A 16,827-nucleotide genomic window follows, 5' to 3' on the forward strand; every position below is an offset into this window, starting at 1 on the left:
CTCCATCTCATTTTATAGATTTTTAATAAATTTTTAAATCAAATATCATTTACTTCTTTGAATGCAATACAATTTTATTGCAACATTATCTTAAACAAATGTTTATATTAATATATTTTTTATTGCTTATTATAAATCGAATAGATTAGAAAGAATATTGTTCATATTGTAAGTCACAAGCCAGTTAGATTAAAAAAACTAACTTATTATCTTAATTATTTACAGAGAATTTGTTTCACTAACTTTATTTATTATTTTTCTTGATATGTGTGAGAAAATCTTAAATAATAGATAAAATGAAATGCATGCATGGAGTGAGATTCAAAGTTTTATCTATGCATAACAAGCATAGTAAGATTCATAGTTTTCTTAAAAAATCTCTACATAAATATTAGTTTGTTGAGTATTGCAACAAAAACAAACCCTTTTTGAAATGGAAGGACAGATAATTGGTCAAATAATTTGATTGTGATCATTGATAATTGGAATGGTGTGAAATAGGAAGAAAAATCATTTAAGTATCTGGTGTGGCAATTCAAACAAAGAACCATGAAAAATCATTTAACTGAGATGACTTCAAAAAGAATAAAGGTTTAAAATTTTAAGTTTTATTTAGTATATAAATTATAATTTTAATTATTTAATATTTTAATATTTCCTTCAAATTATTAAGTTTTATCAGATTAAACATCCAATATTAGTTACAATTGTTTTCACATGTTTCTATAATAATAAATATTATTGTATCCTTTAATTTCATTATTTTTATACATTGCATACATTTATTTGCATGATCAGTAACACTAAATTTTACAGTTTATAACCTCATTATTTACATACAATATTCTATAAACAATATAAATACTAAAGTTGTATATTTTCATTCTCTTCATATTTTTTTTAATTAAACATTATGTTATCAAACATCCTATATTACTTTCTTTTATATATTTCCGTGTTATTAATATTTTTTCTCATTTCATTGTACTTAATCCATTATCTTATATATTCATAAAATTATATACAATAATATCTAACAATAAATTATACAGTTGTATATCTTCTTCATTAAATTTCATTATTAAACATCTTACCCTCACTCTTTATTCATTTATTTATTTATTGAAAGACCTTACTTCTTTGATATGTTTTCTGTATTAATAACACACATATATAAAGTAACTTGACATTCTTGAATAAATATTAATGCATATTTTATTCTTATTAAATATAATTAATATATAATTTACATTGTATAAGAATTTAAAAAATTAATAAATGTATGAAATTATATAAGTAAATGTTCTATCAAATATGTTAAGTAATTAAATTAAAAATATTTTTCCCATCTAGTATCAAACAATTTTGTTCACACACGGAAAAATTAATATTTGCATACACTGTAATCTAATCACAAATTTTCTTATATAGTAGTAAATACATTAAAAATCATACCAGCAATTACTGATGTCAATGTTTTTACACTCATAATACATTGCTATTCAACTTAAAAATAAATAGTGGATTACAATAAATTATATAGGCACAAAACTTAATAACACACTGACATATTAAGTAAAATATAAATTAATGAAAGTAAAAAAATTCACCTTCCTAATATGATAAAGATTGTAATGCAGTATGCAATATTCTGAACATTGTTGCTTATAAAAGACAAGTTATGTCTTGATCTTCACAAACTCATTTCACCCTTTAGCTATCACTTTCTGCTACCACAGTTTAGAACTGAAAAAGTAGAAAGTGATGGCTCCAAAACGCAAACAATTTGAGAGAGAGTTGGTGATGGAAAGAAAGAGACAGAAGAGAAGATGTGGGAAAGATGAGAAGGACAGAATCAGTGAGTTACCTGATTGTGTTTTGCTCCACATAATGAGTTTTATGAGCACAAGAAATGCTATTCAAACTTGTGTTTTGTCTAAACGGTGGAAGAATCTTTGCAAATGTCTCACTAGTCTCACATTTTGTGCTAGGTACACTGGGAACATTTGTTTTAGGAAATTTGTGTCATGGGTTTTGTCTAGTAGAGATCATTTTTATTCCCTGCTTAATCTTGTAGTTATAAGTCCAAATGATTCTGAAATTCTTGACTTGATCATGAAATATGCTATGGTTCATGATGTTCAGAATTTGACAATGCGTATAGATTTAACGTGTAAACCTGCTTTTCGTTCCCTCCCTCTCATCTTTTGTTGTGATTCATTGACATCCCTCAAGATCTGCAATGTTTATGATCCAAATGTGATGGTAGTTCCAAACTCTTTGCACTTGCCTTGTTTAAAAAGTCTGCATCTTGAACGTGTCAAGTTCACTGCAACTACTGATGCTGAGTGTGTTGAGCCTTTTTCAAACTGCTGTGTGTTGGAAAGTTTGTACCTTAGAAATTGCTCTATGCAAAATGATTCACAAGCTCTCCGCATATCCAATTCTACTCTTTCCAGTATCAAAATATACAGTTACAATATATTTGCTGACAGAAAAGCTTACAACATTGCACTGTCTACTCCAAATCTTCGTTCTTTCACTATCAAGGGTGTTAATACTCACCAACTCTCTTCTGTGTGCAATCTACCTCTTCTTGGAGCTGTGAGTATTGGCTTGTTTATGGTGAAAAGTTCAATCATCATAAAATTGATGCGAGCACTAGCCAATGCAAGGATACTGACTTTGGGTTCATTTACTCTCCAATCAATACTAGATGTAAGTTCTTTTAGTATTTTCTTTTGTTTTGCTGGTTATTTTCCTTTATCCTCAAACATGTCTGCATTCATATGAGAAATTTTTTTTGCAGAACTCAGTCATGCACTAATATGTATGTATCCATTTTGCTGTAACTGTGCAGGATCTCTCCAATAGTTCAACAAGACTTCAACCCCCATGCTTTGTTAGATTGGAATCATTGAGGGTGAAAAGCAAATTAATAGACCTCTTTGATGGACAAATAAGCAAAGTTGTGAAGTACTTGCTTCAAAACTCTCCAAGGGCTAGAGTTGATGTCACAAGGAATTAAGATCCATTCTTAACTCTATAGTTAGAGATTTTTACATATGATCCAGCTTTTGCTTGTCTTTTTCTTCCTTTCTTCTAGTTCTAGATGCTCTCTTACAGCTAAAGATAGGTTGCAATAATGTAAGCTACTTGTTTATCTGGCTTGTAGCAGATCTATTTATTTATTTTGGATTTAGCCTGTGAAACATGTGAAGACCTTTTTATTCTTTTGTTGTTGGGGAAGGATAGTATGCAAAAACATGTTGTGTTAATTACAGCATAATCCAAGCTTCCTTAGAAAGCAAATATTGTTCCTGTTATTTTCATATTATCAATTTTTTTTTTCAGTTTGAGTTGTCTCTGGTGCTTTGTTTACAACTAATTGATCATAATCGATATATAATCCTTGAAGAATGAAACAATTGAAATAAAATCAGAGTTATCTACTTTAATATAGCATGTTACAAGAGTGCTGTGACATAGTTTTCTGGCTTTTGCAGTGAACATAACTGCAATTTAACACACATGAACATTCATTTACTTGTCAGGTTGATTAAAAAGTTTCAAAAAATATGTTTGAGTAGTCCGTTTTACGTTATAACTTGAAAGATTTTCCGAAATATTCAATGATGTTAATAGGAAAATTTTGTTGTCGATATAGTAGCAGAAGAAAGCATAGATTTTGGTGAACAAACATTCAAGGAATTCATGTTGCCTTCAATATATCTATCACAGTATTTATTGTAAGTCTAAGTTTTATATTGAGTAGAAATAAAAAAGTGAATAAAATATAAAAAAAAAAATATACAAATTCAATACCTTAAAGTTTTGGATTAAGGTGGTGTTGGAGTCTCTTATATGATTTTGTTTGGGATTAAGGTGGAGTTGGAGTCTTTTATATGATTTTGTGATAATTTTGTGATAAGTGTGATAATAAGTTATTATAAATTGAACCTATTTATTTGTATTTATGTCATGAATTTTGTTCAATTTGTTTAAATATATAATTTAAACAATTTTTTTTGATATAAAGATTTTAACACCACAACTATTATATAAATAATAATTATTAAATTAGAAATTAGGAGTAAATTGTATTTATGTAAAAATATTTTCTTATATAGAATATTAGTCATAACATAACCTCATCATATATACATATGTTAAATTTTATATTCTTTATAATTATTTATAGTATATTACAAAAAGAAATATAAGTAATGTAGAATAATAAGAATTTTACATTAAAATTGAGGAATATTTATATATTTAATGGCTTCCAAGAATATAAGAATATTAAAACTAATTTATTCATATAAGTCAACATCTTATAGAATATCCCTTGAAATCTTCCCAAACAACTCTTATTAAATAGATTTTTTTTCAACTCCTGAGATTTGACCTATAACACTAAGACTCAATTTCGCTTTATCAAACATATGGATCCATATCTGACTTATGATGATTAGATACGAACATCAAAAGTTACTTAAAAAGTGATTAGGTAATAGAGTATTTATCATTAAAAATATTGGTACAATCATAATACACTAGTGCAAAAAGAGTGTTTAACAACGTCTATAGACGTCGATTCAAGCAGGGTCGTCGTCTAATAAAATGCGGTGACAATTTTAAAATTTACATGATCATATAAACTATGATTTAAGGTAAAATCGCAGTCTATTATTCAAATTTTGGGAATATACTATGTTTTTTTTTATCAGCAATAAAAAATTAATAACTGGGAACCACTTCAAGGGTGGTCCAACCCTTTTACAAGCTCACATAAAATTTAACTCCTATCTCGACACCCAAAACCGCTGGACAAATGACCAACCAAACCAAGAGCTAACTAGCTTTACCGAATCAGCCGTATACAGGCCAGAGGATCCAAAACCCAACAGGGGTAGGAAAAATAAACTTCGTGGTACTTTGCAGCAAACCAAGACCACACCTTTACTTGTGCCGAGGCAAAAACTTCTAACACATTTGTCACTCCTCCATTAAAGACGATCGAGTTCATATGCTTCCAAATTTGCATAGGATCCAAATGGATTACGAACGACTCTCCAAGCCACTCAAAGCAAAGACTCCAAACCCTCCAAGCAAAGTCACAAACGACGAACAAGTGACTCGACGACTCGTCGACCTTCCCACACAAGCAGCATACATGGTTTTCAACCACCACCACACGCCTTACCAAATTAACCCTAGTTGCAATCCTATTTTCCAATACCCTCCAGGCCAGGAATACAGCAGAAGGCAAGGCTTTACACCTCCACAACCTACAGTAAATCGGAGAGGACTCCCCATCACTAACCCTCCTTACCTTGCTATAAGCTGAGTTAACAGTAAAACTTTGAGACCCCTCAGCCTTCCAGACCCAGCTATCCACCCCTCCCACATCCATCTTTACCCTTTGCAACAACCGACTCAACTGCTCCTCCAACAACTTCTCCCAGTCAAAGAGGGATCTACGCCAGCACAGATGCCAAATCCAAACACCATTAGACCAGTTCCCGAACTCGGCCACCTTAGCAGCTTTAGTCGTGCTAAGCGAATATAATCTCGAAAACATTCCCTTCAGAGCACCGCAATTCAACCAGTTGTCCTCCCATAATGAAATATTTCCTCCATCACCAACTTTCCACTCAACCCCATCTTCAAAACTTCTGCCCCAGCCCTCCGAAGCCCAAACCTCCTTCAAGTCTTTCCACCAAAGGGAACCCCTGCAGGGTTTACCTCCGCTCTCAAATTCCTCCATCCACCATATTTAGAGTCAAGAATCTCTTTCCACAAACCTCCATTGGCCGAACCCCATCCAAATCCACTTGCCTAGCAAGGCCAGGTTAAACGTCCTTAAGTCAATGATTCCAAGACCCCCGTAATCCCGAGGCTCGCAAACCTTATTCCAAGAGGCCCAAGCAATCTTCCTTCTGTCAGAACCCCACCCCCAAAGGAAATTCCTTTGGATCCGAACTAACTTGTCAGCCATCCCAGATGGCAGTTTAAACAGGGATAAACTACAATTTGGACAAAACGTATTCTATTGTTCAAATTTGTTGCATAGACTACGATTATTAGGTAAAATTGTTGTCTATATGTTATTTATTTTAATCATGTTGGACAGTGCGTGCCTCATTACACGTTCATTTTCATTCTCTTCCTCGTGTTTCCTTCTTCTTTGCACCGTCCTATCTTGTTTTCCCTTACTCCATTGCTTCCCTATCTCCGTTGCTCTTCCATATTGCTTCCTTCTTGGGCTTCCATTTCTAGGGCTTCTTCACTGTGTTTTGGTCTCCTCCGCCTTGTATTGTCCTTCCCACGCCGCCGCTATCCACGACCACCATGTTAGTATTTTTTTTTTTAATTTTGTTATATTTTTTTTCTAGTAATTATTTTTCAGAAGTATGTTAATTTATATGTTTTTTGTTTTTGTAGTTATTATTAATTTATGTTGGATTTGATGTAAAATTATTATTTTTCATGAGGTTATTATACTTTAAATTATAAGTATAATTTATTTTAGTTTAAATTGTTAAATTGGAATTGTTAGGTTATAATTATTAATTAGTTAGATTATTAGTTATATTTGTAAATTATAATTGATTAATTTATATTGAATTTGATGTATTTTAATGAATTGTATGATACATATTGGTATTAGATCCGGGGATGTTCGACCCTGACAAATATTATTCTATTTTGAAAAGTTCATGTTTTATACAAATAATGAATGTGTAATTACATTATTAACTTACTTGTGTATAATACTTAAACATCTCCTAACAAGTTTATTTTATTAATTAGCTCATACTATGAATATAACATAGTGATAGGTTGACACAATTCAAAGTGTTATAAGTTTATATGGTTGATCCTAAAGGTTTGTAATTTTCATTAATTAATCTTTTGTCTTCCTATCTTCATTGTTTGTCAAAATATCAATATTAACTTTTTTGAATCAATATTAACTTTTAATTAATATTGAATTGTACTGTAATAAACAACCAGGAGAATATGAGTGTGGATACTATGATATGCAATGGATAACTATCATTATAACACTTGACATCAAGAACGGTTGGAAGCAGGTAATAATATTTAAATTATTGTTTATAATAAACTATGTGTATTTTAAACACTAATTTCAACTTATTTTGTATTGCAGTATTTTATGGATGTTGAACTACTAAATTCGACCTCATTGGACTATGTGAGTAATGTTTGGGTCACATATTTCATTAGGTTCTATAACATTCTAGGATAAATGATGAATAAATTTATATCTTCTTAAGTGTTATGTTGTAATACTTGCTTCTAATGTGTAAAAAATTATCCAAATAGATAGAGGTAGATAGAAATAATATTGGTGAATTAAATAATTTATCAATATAAATATATATAATTATTGGAATAAATGTGAATCTGGTTGTTTGTTTAGGTTATGGTTATGACAAAAATCATAGTCTATGAGATACTATAGGTGACGATTATGGACGAAACCGCTACCTATAAGTATGCAGTTAAACATAGAAGACTCTGAAAAGGGTACAGACAGCGGTTCTATTAATAAGCGCAGTTTATGTAAAAATAATACTTGAAAAAATATAAAAATAGTACTAGAAATTATAAATAACTTTCTTTTTATTTAAGTTTATTGAATTTTAAAAATTATTTACTTTTATTTTTTTATTATTATTATTATTATTACCTTATATATATTTCTTTGGATTATAAAAGGATGAAGTTTTAAATAAATAAAAAATAAAAAGAAACTAAGTAAGAATTACAACAACAAAATTTAAATGAATAATTATGTATGGGAATAATTATATGAATGAATTGAGAAGAAAAGACAACATGTTATTAAGAAAGAATAGAAAACGTAAAAGAATAAATTAATTCCAAATTGAAAGTAAATTAAATAATAAAATAAAAAAAAGTACATAACTGAAAGTGAATTAAATATAAATATAAATTATATAAAATTAAAACATAAGACTAATAAAAATAAATTAAATAATATAATATAAATTAACAAATAACATATTAACTAGTAATTAAAGATAAATTAAATGATATAAATATAAATTAATAAAAAAACTAGTATCTAACTAAAAATAATTAAAATAATATAAATATACGTTAATAAAAAAATCAATATGTAATTGAAAATAAATGAAATAACGTAAATATAAATTAATAAAGAAGTGAATACAGTTTATAAATATAAATTGATAAAAAAAAAATATTTGTCTAACTAGAAATACGTTAAATGTAAAAATAAAAAACAATAAAAATTGTTTTTTTATGTATTACTGTAATAAATTAAATAATATGTGTATAAAAATAAAGGAAATATAACAAAATGTGATTCAAAATAAATAAAATATACAATTAAGACGAATTAGAATGGAATTGAACTTTAAGGTATTTATTTATAAAAATAATGAAATTTTAAAGTTAATTAAAATTAAAGTTTATTCTATTGTATCTATTTAGTTGGCTTGCAAAAAAATGCTTGGTAAGAACCCCTTTCTTCATTTCCTTCCTCTGCAGGCATTCAACTACGTTTTCCTCAGCTTCCAGAAAACCCTACTTCGACCACCTCCATTGATTTCACTATCGTTCTCTTCAACACTGAACACGTCTCATCTTACACTGTCAGTGTTCAATTTGATTTTCTTTCTTCCTTCCTTTGCTTGTATTATTCTTATGTTTCCTCTTTGTAATGTACATCATCATATATGTGAAACTCAAAATGCAGTTCTGAATTGGTTTTGGGTTAGTGATTTACCGTCAAAATTGGTTATGGGTTGGAAAATCGGATCCCATTTAGTTTGTAAGCAGTTTCGGAGTGTTTTCTGTGAGAAACATTTGGTGGCACAACCTTAAATGTGAGTTGTTAGACACATCCAATCCAACCAGAAGCTGTCACTTCATTACGAATATTTTAGAATTATAGTACTAAAACAATAATAAATTGAAAAGAGAAAAAACAACGCTTTGATTAAGTCATGTTGAGTGCGATCGTTATGTTCTTCTCATAGCCCCACCCCTTGAAATGGACAACTTTCAGAGTGCCCAGAACCTGTTTGATGAAATACTAGAGAGAAATTTAGGTCTGTGGAATGTAATGGTACAGGGTTGATCTATTTTGAAATGTTTGAAGCCAATGAAGAGTATTATTTACTCTTTTTTTAGAATGAAGGAGTTGGGTTTCATGAAAAAGGGAGTACTCATTAGAATTTTGCAATGAAACCCATATATTAAACTATCGTTATGAATAAATGACTCGTGGAAGCCTCTTGTTCGAGAACATTTCCAGCTAATATTGATGCTTCTGTTGTCACCAACAGAAGTGCTGGTTAAGGGGTGGTGTTTGGGGACTACGATGACCAGATTTTGGCATCTGCTCCTACATCTCATCTCATCTACTGTCGTGAAAGGCAGTTGCAGAATGATGGACTTATTCTTGATGGACCCATTCTTTAGTAAAATTAGTTTTAATTTAATAGCTGCTATTTTTTCTGCGTTTAGTTAATAAAGAGACCTATTATTTAGGTCCTGATAATTCTGTTAGTTAGCCTAATGTCTCCTTTCATTTGTAAAGGCTATTTAAGCCAAGTTTCTCCTTGAATAAAATATGAAGTGATTTCATCTCCCAGCAAATATTGAGTCTGTATTTTAGTGTGTGAACACAAGTTTTTACAATTGGTATCAGAGCCTCACCAAGAGGCCTGATCCAGGGAGTGAGAAAAATGTCGAATGAAGGACAAAACTTGTTGAGTATTCCTAAGTTTGATGGTGATTACGATCACTGGAGTATGTTGATGGAGAATTTACTTCGTTCCAAGGAGTGGTGGCATCTCATTAATCCAGGATACGTCAAGTTGGGCGCAGATGCAGTGGAGAGTGATGCGGAGAAGAAGGCAAGAGCAGATCTGAAACTAAAAGATCTGAAAGTCAAAAATTATCTATTCGCAACCATAGATAAGAGCATTTTGAAGACAATCCTGCAAAAAGACACATCTGCACAACTTTGGGAATCAATGAAAAGGAAATATCAAGGAAGTAAGAGGGTACAAAGAACCCAATTGCAAGCTCTCAGAAGAGAATTTGAAATCCTGGAAATGAAAGAAGGAGAAACCATTATCGAATATTTCTCCAGAGTCATGACAGTGGCAAACAACATGCGCAACAATGGAGAGGCAATACAAGACACTCAAATTGTGGAGAAAATTCTGCGGACTCTCACCGAGAGGTTCAATTACATAGTTGTCTCGATAGAGGAATCAAATGACATAAACTGCCTCTCAATCGATGAACTTCAAAGTTCACTCATTGTCCATGAACAAAAGTTCCGAAGAAGGATCAATGAAGAAGATCAGGTGCTTAAAGTGACTCAAGAGGAGAGAAGCGGAAGAGGAAGAGGCAGAAACACGTTTGGAGGATATCGAGGACGGGGTCGAGGGAGACCATCATCAGCTTACAAAGCAGTAATAGAGTGCTTCAAGTGTCACAAAAAGGGACACTTCCAGTACGAATGTCCAAACTGGGAAAGAAGTGCTAACTTTGCTGAATTAGAGCATGAAGATGAGCTGTTACTCATGGCATACGTTGAAGAAAAGAAAGAAACAAGAGAAGAAATATGGTTCTTGGACTCTGGATGTAGCAATCACATGAGTGGAAATAAGGAGTGGTTTATAGACTTGAATGAGGACTTCAAGCAAATAGTGGAATTGGGAAATGACAGTCGTATTGCAATGATGGGAATAGGAAGTGTGCGGTTATGTGTAAATGACATCGTTCAGGTAATTACCAATGTTTATTATATTCCAGAACTAAAGAATAATTTGTTAAATATTGGGCCTTTACAAGAAAAGGGGCTCACTGTATTGATTCAGAATGGCACCTACAAGGTGTTTCATCCTAGTAGAGGACTAATCATGCATTCAGATATGAGTGGAAATAGAAAATTGTAAAAACTTGTGTTCACACACTAAATATTTTAAAGGAGAGACTTGGCTTAAATAGCCTTTACAAATGAAAGGAGACGTTAGGCTAACTAACAGAATTATCAAGACCTAAATAATAGGTCTCTTTATTAACTAAACGGAGAAAAAATAGCAGCTATTAAATTAAAACTAATTTTACTAAAGAATGGGTCCATCAAGAATAAGTCCATCAATCCCTCCTTTAAGCTGAATATTGTAAGTAAATCAGCTTACTTCTATTGCAGACATTAGTCCCAGCATCTCTCGTAGCTTGATAAATTGTTCTTTCTTCAATGGTTTTGTCATAATATCTGCAATTTGATTATGGGTAGTACAATACTTCAACTTCACAGTTCCTTCATTCACCAAGTCCCTCAAAAAATGAAACTTCACATCTATGTGTTTACTCTTGCCATGGAACACAGAGTGCTTTGACAATTGTATTGTTGAACTGTTATCACAGTACATTATGCGACCTTCTTCTCCTTTATGCCCAAGTTTTTCGAGTAACCTCGTAAGCCAAATGTATTGACATGCGCAAGAAGCCGTGACAATATACTCAGCTTCAGTGGTAGATAATGTAACCACAGGCTGCTTCTTTGATGCCCAAGAAACTGCACCTCCTGCAAGAAGAAATACAGAACCAGAAGTACTTTTCCTGTCATTAAGATCTCCTGCAAAGTCGCTGTCCGTGTAAGCCACCAATTCTGTGATGCTTTCTCCGTTGTAAAGAATTCCCATTTCAATTGTGCCACTGATGTATCTTAATATCCTTTTTGCTGCACACCAATGTTCCTAAGTTGGAGATGACATATATCTGCTAATCAAACTCACTCCAAACATAATGTCTGGTCTTGTTGCTGTCAAGTACATCAAGCTTCCAACAACTTGCTTGAACATGGTTGAGTCGATCTTGGTTCCCTTCTCATCCTTGGAAAGCCTTGTGCCTGGCACAATAGGATTTCCAACTGGTTTGCTATCAGACATGCCAAACCTTGCTAGCACTTCCCTCGCATACTTTCTTTGACACATAAATATTCCCTTCGAATTCTATATAATTTCCACGCCAAGAAAATAGCTCATCTTTCCCAAATCAGACATGTCAAATTCATGCATCATTGACATCTTAAATTCCTCACAAATACTTTTGTTATTCCCAGTATAAATCAAATCATCAACGTAAAGACTGACAATTAGGATTTTACCTCCCTCCTTTTCTTTTGTAAAGAGCGTATGTTCAGAAGCACATCTTTCGAAACACTCTCGAACGAAGTAGGATTCTATGCGACTGTACCATTCTCGTGGAGCCTGTTTCAGTCCATATAGAGCTTTATTTAGCTTATATACCTTTTCTTCTTCTCCCTTCTTCTCAAAGCCAATAGGTTGTTGTAGATACACCTCTTCCTTAAGTTCTCCTTGAAGGAATGCACTCTTGACATCTAACTGGTATACTTCCCACTTGTTTTGAGCTGCAGTTGCCAGGATAAGTCTTATTGTATCAAGACGGGCCACCGGAGCAAACACCTCTATGTAGTCAATCCCATATTGTTGCGCATATCCTTTGGCCACCAACCTAGCTTTGTGCTTCTCTACATTACCATGCTCGTTAAGCTTGGTTTTAAAAACCCATTTAACTCCCATAGCTTTGACTCCGCTCGGCAAGGTTGTGAGTCTCCACGTGCCATTTTTCTCTATTGAATCAATCTCTTTAGCCATCGCATCTCTCCATTTTTTTTCTTTCATAGCTTCATTGTATGTGACTGGATCTTCTTCTGTTATCATCATCATTGCTTCTTCTTCCTCCTCTGAAATTCCTTCTCCGGTTGTGTATTCTGACACCCATGCAGGAGCTCTTCGACATCTTCCTTTAGGTGAGTTTGGTTCGCTTCCACCTGATGAGGTTGTGGAGGAGTTTCCTCCTGTTTGCGAGATTATGTTACTTGTATTGTTAGAATCAAAGTCTTCTTCTAAATCTAACTCTTTGTTAGCATCTGAATTTTTATCTTCCCAGTCCAGTACATTTGATTGCACTTCTCCTTTGCTTTGTTCCCACTTCCAGCATGCATTTTCTTCAAATTTTACATCTCTGCTGATTGTTATTTTCTTGGTAATAGGATCAAAGAGTTTGTATGCTTTGGACTTCTTGCTCACACCAAGAAAAATGTGTGCTTTACTTTTGTCATCTAGCTTTATTCTTTTCTGATCTGGAACATGTACATGAGCAAGACATCCGAATACTCAGAAGTGATCCACTCTTGGTTTGCATCCAGTCCATGCTTCTTGTGGAGTCATGTTTTCAAGAGCTGTTGTTGGACATCTATTAAGAATGTGAATCGACCAATTTGCTGCTTCAGCCCAGAATTCCTTTGGCATTTGTTTCTCAGGCAACATGGAGCGCACCATATTCATGATCGTCCGGTTCTTCCGCTCAGCAACACCATTTTGTTGGGGAGTGTATGCTGCCGTTAGTTGTCGAGTGATCCCATGAGTGTTGCAAAAGTCTGTAAACTCCTTTGAATTATACTCGCCTCCTCTATCCGTTCTCAAACACTTGATGCTTGTTTCAGCCTCTTTTTCAGCCCATGTTTTGAATTCTTTAAAAACCTCCAATGCTTCTAATTTCTGATTCAAAAAATATATCAAGTTTTACGTGTAAAGTCATCAATAAAACTTAGGATATACCTCTTATTGCTGTTGGAAATTGGGCTAATAGGACCACAAATGTCTGAGTGAACAAGTTGCAATTTGTGTGTTGCTCTCCAGAGATTTCTTTTAGGAATGGGATCTCGGTGCTGCTTCCCGACGAGACAATCTGTGCACAACTTCTGTGGAGTTTTCACAGTAGGTAGCCCTTCAACCATTCCTCGATATGCAAGAGTTCTGAGTCCCTTGTAGTTGAGATGTCCAAACCGTGAATGCCATAGTCGTGATTCATCACCAGCTTCAACTTGCATACATTTAGGTAGATTTGACACCATCTTCGCCAAGAGATAGAACACAGAAGCACTTGGCCTTAGATGGGCCATCCAAACAGCAAGGGTTATTGTTCCCTAAAGTGATTTTTGTTAGTCACTGTAAGGTTCTCCAAGATACTTGGCATTCAAGGGTTAATCCAGATAGAATGGAACATATATTCATGGTGTAGTAAATGAGTGTATAGCCCATGCTCATGGTTTGTTGGAAGTGGATATGCTTCCTACAAGATGAGAAGGAAATAAACTAGCTGATAGAGACGAAGGCATGGTGCACTAGCCCTGACCTTTGAGATTCATGAGTGAGACAAACAAGATGTCCGAGTCAGAAAATGTGAAAGAAGAAACAATTTTTTTTTTTTACTATTACTCTATTAGTATTTTATGATATTCTAGATGGGCCATATTGACCATTCTATTGACTAATAAATCCTTACAATCTGATGCATCCCAACACATGTTATTGTTGTCACTTTAATGTGATTATGAAATTGTTAATCGTGCATTTGATGCTTTTGAAGTCTTAAGGATAATTTTGTTGTCCACATAATTTATTGTATTGACCTTAATTAGAGAAGGAACACAAGGAATCCACATCCATGGATTCACAGGGCCAGACAACATCTTTGCAGAGACTTCAGAATGTAGAAAAGGTAAATTTTGAAAACGTTTACAAAAAAGGTTCTGAAAATCATAGGACATTATAGTTTGTTTTATTGATTTTTTTTCCCTTTCTGCCGGTCATTATAGAGAATTGTGAAGGTTTTGGAGCTTGCTGGAGGAGTCATGGATGAGCTTGCAAGCCCTGTTGGTCCTAGGAAAGATGTGGTTCAAAACCACTGCCTTGAGTTCATGCAATTAATCAAGGTCCTTGTCTCACAGAAATCAATTTACTGTTTGGTGTATACATGTCTATTAATCATGTGTTTGGATCTATGTGCATGGACTCTTGATCCACTTCACAGCAGAAGCTACAAGTAGCTTCTGCGTTTTTCTCTCCATATGACATGATTTTTGGATATATGCACATCTTCCTTACATACTAAAAGAGGATGGCCTTGTGGGTTCAAGTCCCAAAATGAGAGCAGTCTAATTAAAGTGGTTTCATTTCAATAATTACCATTATAACAGCAGGCATTCTGTAACAATATTTTATTACTTTACACTAATCTTGTTAGGTATGGTTCAGAAATTAGTAATTTTTTGTTGATAATATCTCCATTGCTGTATTAGGAAGAGAAAAAAGGAATATAAGTTCTTGCTCTTTACATTTCTAAACCTGTTATTGAACATACCCCAAATCTTCCTCTTCCTATATCTGAAAATCCTATATTTGCCAAACTCTGTTAGAAACGCAGGATTCTTACTAAAACACAACTCTGACTAACTCCCTTAATTAACAGAAACCCAGTCCCATACATAGCATAGGCTTTCCTAACTTCTTCTAAAGCCACATATATTTCTTGCAGCCAGCATTTCTATTAACTGAAATTTGAACTTTGTGGTATTGCTATACGTAAATGTTTTAAATAGAGGCATTCTAAACATGTGTTAACGACATTATGATTGGAAGTTGTGTATTATGGGGCGCTTAATTTTCACATCAAGTAATAATGGGATGTTTGGTCCAGTATGTGAAAATTTGGTTCTCCCCCTTAATAGCTAGCTTTTAAGGATGTGTTTCAATGTACTTGGGTGCTTATCACATTATATACTTAAATCTCAACTACTAAGTGCATAAGTGCACATATATTGGTAATTGGTAACTAGGTACTTCTAAATGAGTTTTTTTTATAATATAAAATTCGTCAAGAAATTTGTTTGCTTTGTATGGTGTTTGTTAAATTACTTGAGTGTGAAATCTGTATATATTAAAATTTTCCCTCACATTCTGCAAGATTAGTTATCCTTAATTAAATAATGAAAATCCAGTGGATTTCTCAAAGTAAGCAAAGCAGTGAACTTATGATCAACTGACTCTGTTTTGTTTGAGTTCATCATCATGAATTTGATGCTCAAACTTGTGCTTTAACTTCTTCTTTCTTTTCAATTCTTTCAGGACATTCAGGTGGCACTGCGTGATGAAATCAAAAGTGCTTGTGAATATCGTCCATTTGAGAAATGTGACTATGGTTCAAGAATAGCCAATGAGATTTGTCACAAAAAGGTGGAATTTATTATGTCACAATTGGATGCAATGAAAGAAACTATAGATGAGTATCATTCGGCAGTTTGAAAATGTAGGCTAGTTCCCTGTAGAAGCCTACCCAAGAATTAGCTTATTTGGGATTGCTTGTTACTAGTGAGTGTGTAGTTCTGGGTGGGGTAATAGTTACCTTTGGAGAGAAGGGAAATTAGTGTATTTATTTAGATAATTATGTAGATAAATATCATGTTTGAGTTAAGATTATTATTCTTCTAATATCTTTACAGAGCCAACACAATGTTTTTTTATTTTTTTTTTCTTTTGTGGACTATTTGGACAACAGTTATTGAGTGTACTTGTGCTATCATGTGCACTTAACATTTAACTATGATTTTGAAGTTTTAGATTCTTGACCCAGACAATAAAGGTATGATCTTTCGAGGCTGGTGTATGACCTTAATTACTTTAGGGATAAGATTCTTGTCCACATTTTTCCAACCGATTGCATGAGATTTACCTTCTGAAAGGAATTTTGAAACTGTTTACATTTTCCACATTAGGTAAAGATGTTATCATGATCTCTGCAACTTTTATGATTCCTCAACTGAGTAATTTCTTGCTACCTTGAACATCCTCTTCTGTGGCCTCAGTAATTTTGTGCAGGAAGAAAATGATTATTATATTGAAACCGTGTTGAAAATTC

At 33.0% G+C, this 16,827-nt stretch overlaps 3 protein-coding genes across 5 annotated transcripts; 2 read left to right on the forward strand and 1 right to left on the reverse strand.

Annotated features, from left to right (window-relative positions):
- Positions 1-1,721: 1,721 nt before the first annotated feature.
- LOC137836512 (FBD-associated F-box protein At1g66310) lies at positions 1,722-3,255 on the forward strand. The gene is made up of 2 exons (XM_068645188.2): positions 1,722-2,718; positions 2,861-3,255. The coding sequence occupies exons 1-2, from the start codon at positions 1,765-1,767 to the stop codon at positions 3,026-3,028; spliced, it is 1,122 nt and encodes a 373-aa protein (XP_068501289.2). The 5' UTR covers positions 1,722-1,764; the 3' UTR covers positions 3,029-3,255.
- A 1,609-nt stretch (positions 3,256-4,864) lies between these two features.
- Positions 4,865-5,770, reverse strand: LOC137838820 (uncharacterized). Its single transcript, XM_068648042.2, has one exon. The coding sequence runs from the start codon at positions 5,768-5,770 to the stop codon at positions 4,865-4,867; it is 906 nt and encodes a 301-aa protein (XP_068504143.2).
- Positions 5,771-8,436: 2,666 nt separating this feature from the next.
- Positions 8,437-16,563, forward strand: LOC137837649 (mediator of RNA polymerase II transcription subunit 11). 3 transcript variants are annotated; one of them, XM_068646725.2, is made up of 4 exons: positions 8,437-8,672; positions 14,552-14,631; positions 14,729-14,845; positions 16,038-16,563. In XM_068646725.2, exons 2-4 carry the CDS (start codon positions 14,578-14,580, stop codon positions 16,212-16,214), a joined length of 348 nt encoding a protein of 115 aa, XP_068502826.1. In that variant the 5' UTR covers positions 8,437-8,672; positions 14,552-14,577; the 3' UTR covers positions 16,215-16,563. The 3 variants fall into 3 exon arrangements, with proteins under 3 accessions (XP_068502826.1, XP_068502827.1, XP_068502828.1); XM_068646726.2 differs by having other exon boundaries at positions 8,506-8,672; positions 14,557-14,631; XM_068646727.2 differs by lacking the exon at positions 8,437-8,672 and adding an exon at positions 13,249-13,505.
- Positions 16,564-16,827: the final 264 nt, after the last annotated feature.

This window comes from Phaseolus vulgaris, chromosome 4 (genome assembly GCF_051622355.1).
Source record: "Phaseolus vulgaris cultivar YP4 chromosome 4, ASM5162235v1, whole genome shotgun sequence".
Taxonomy (NCBI): domain Eukaryota; kingdom Viridiplantae; phylum Streptophyta; class Magnoliopsida; order Fabales; family Fabaceae; genus Phaseolus; species Phaseolus vulgaris.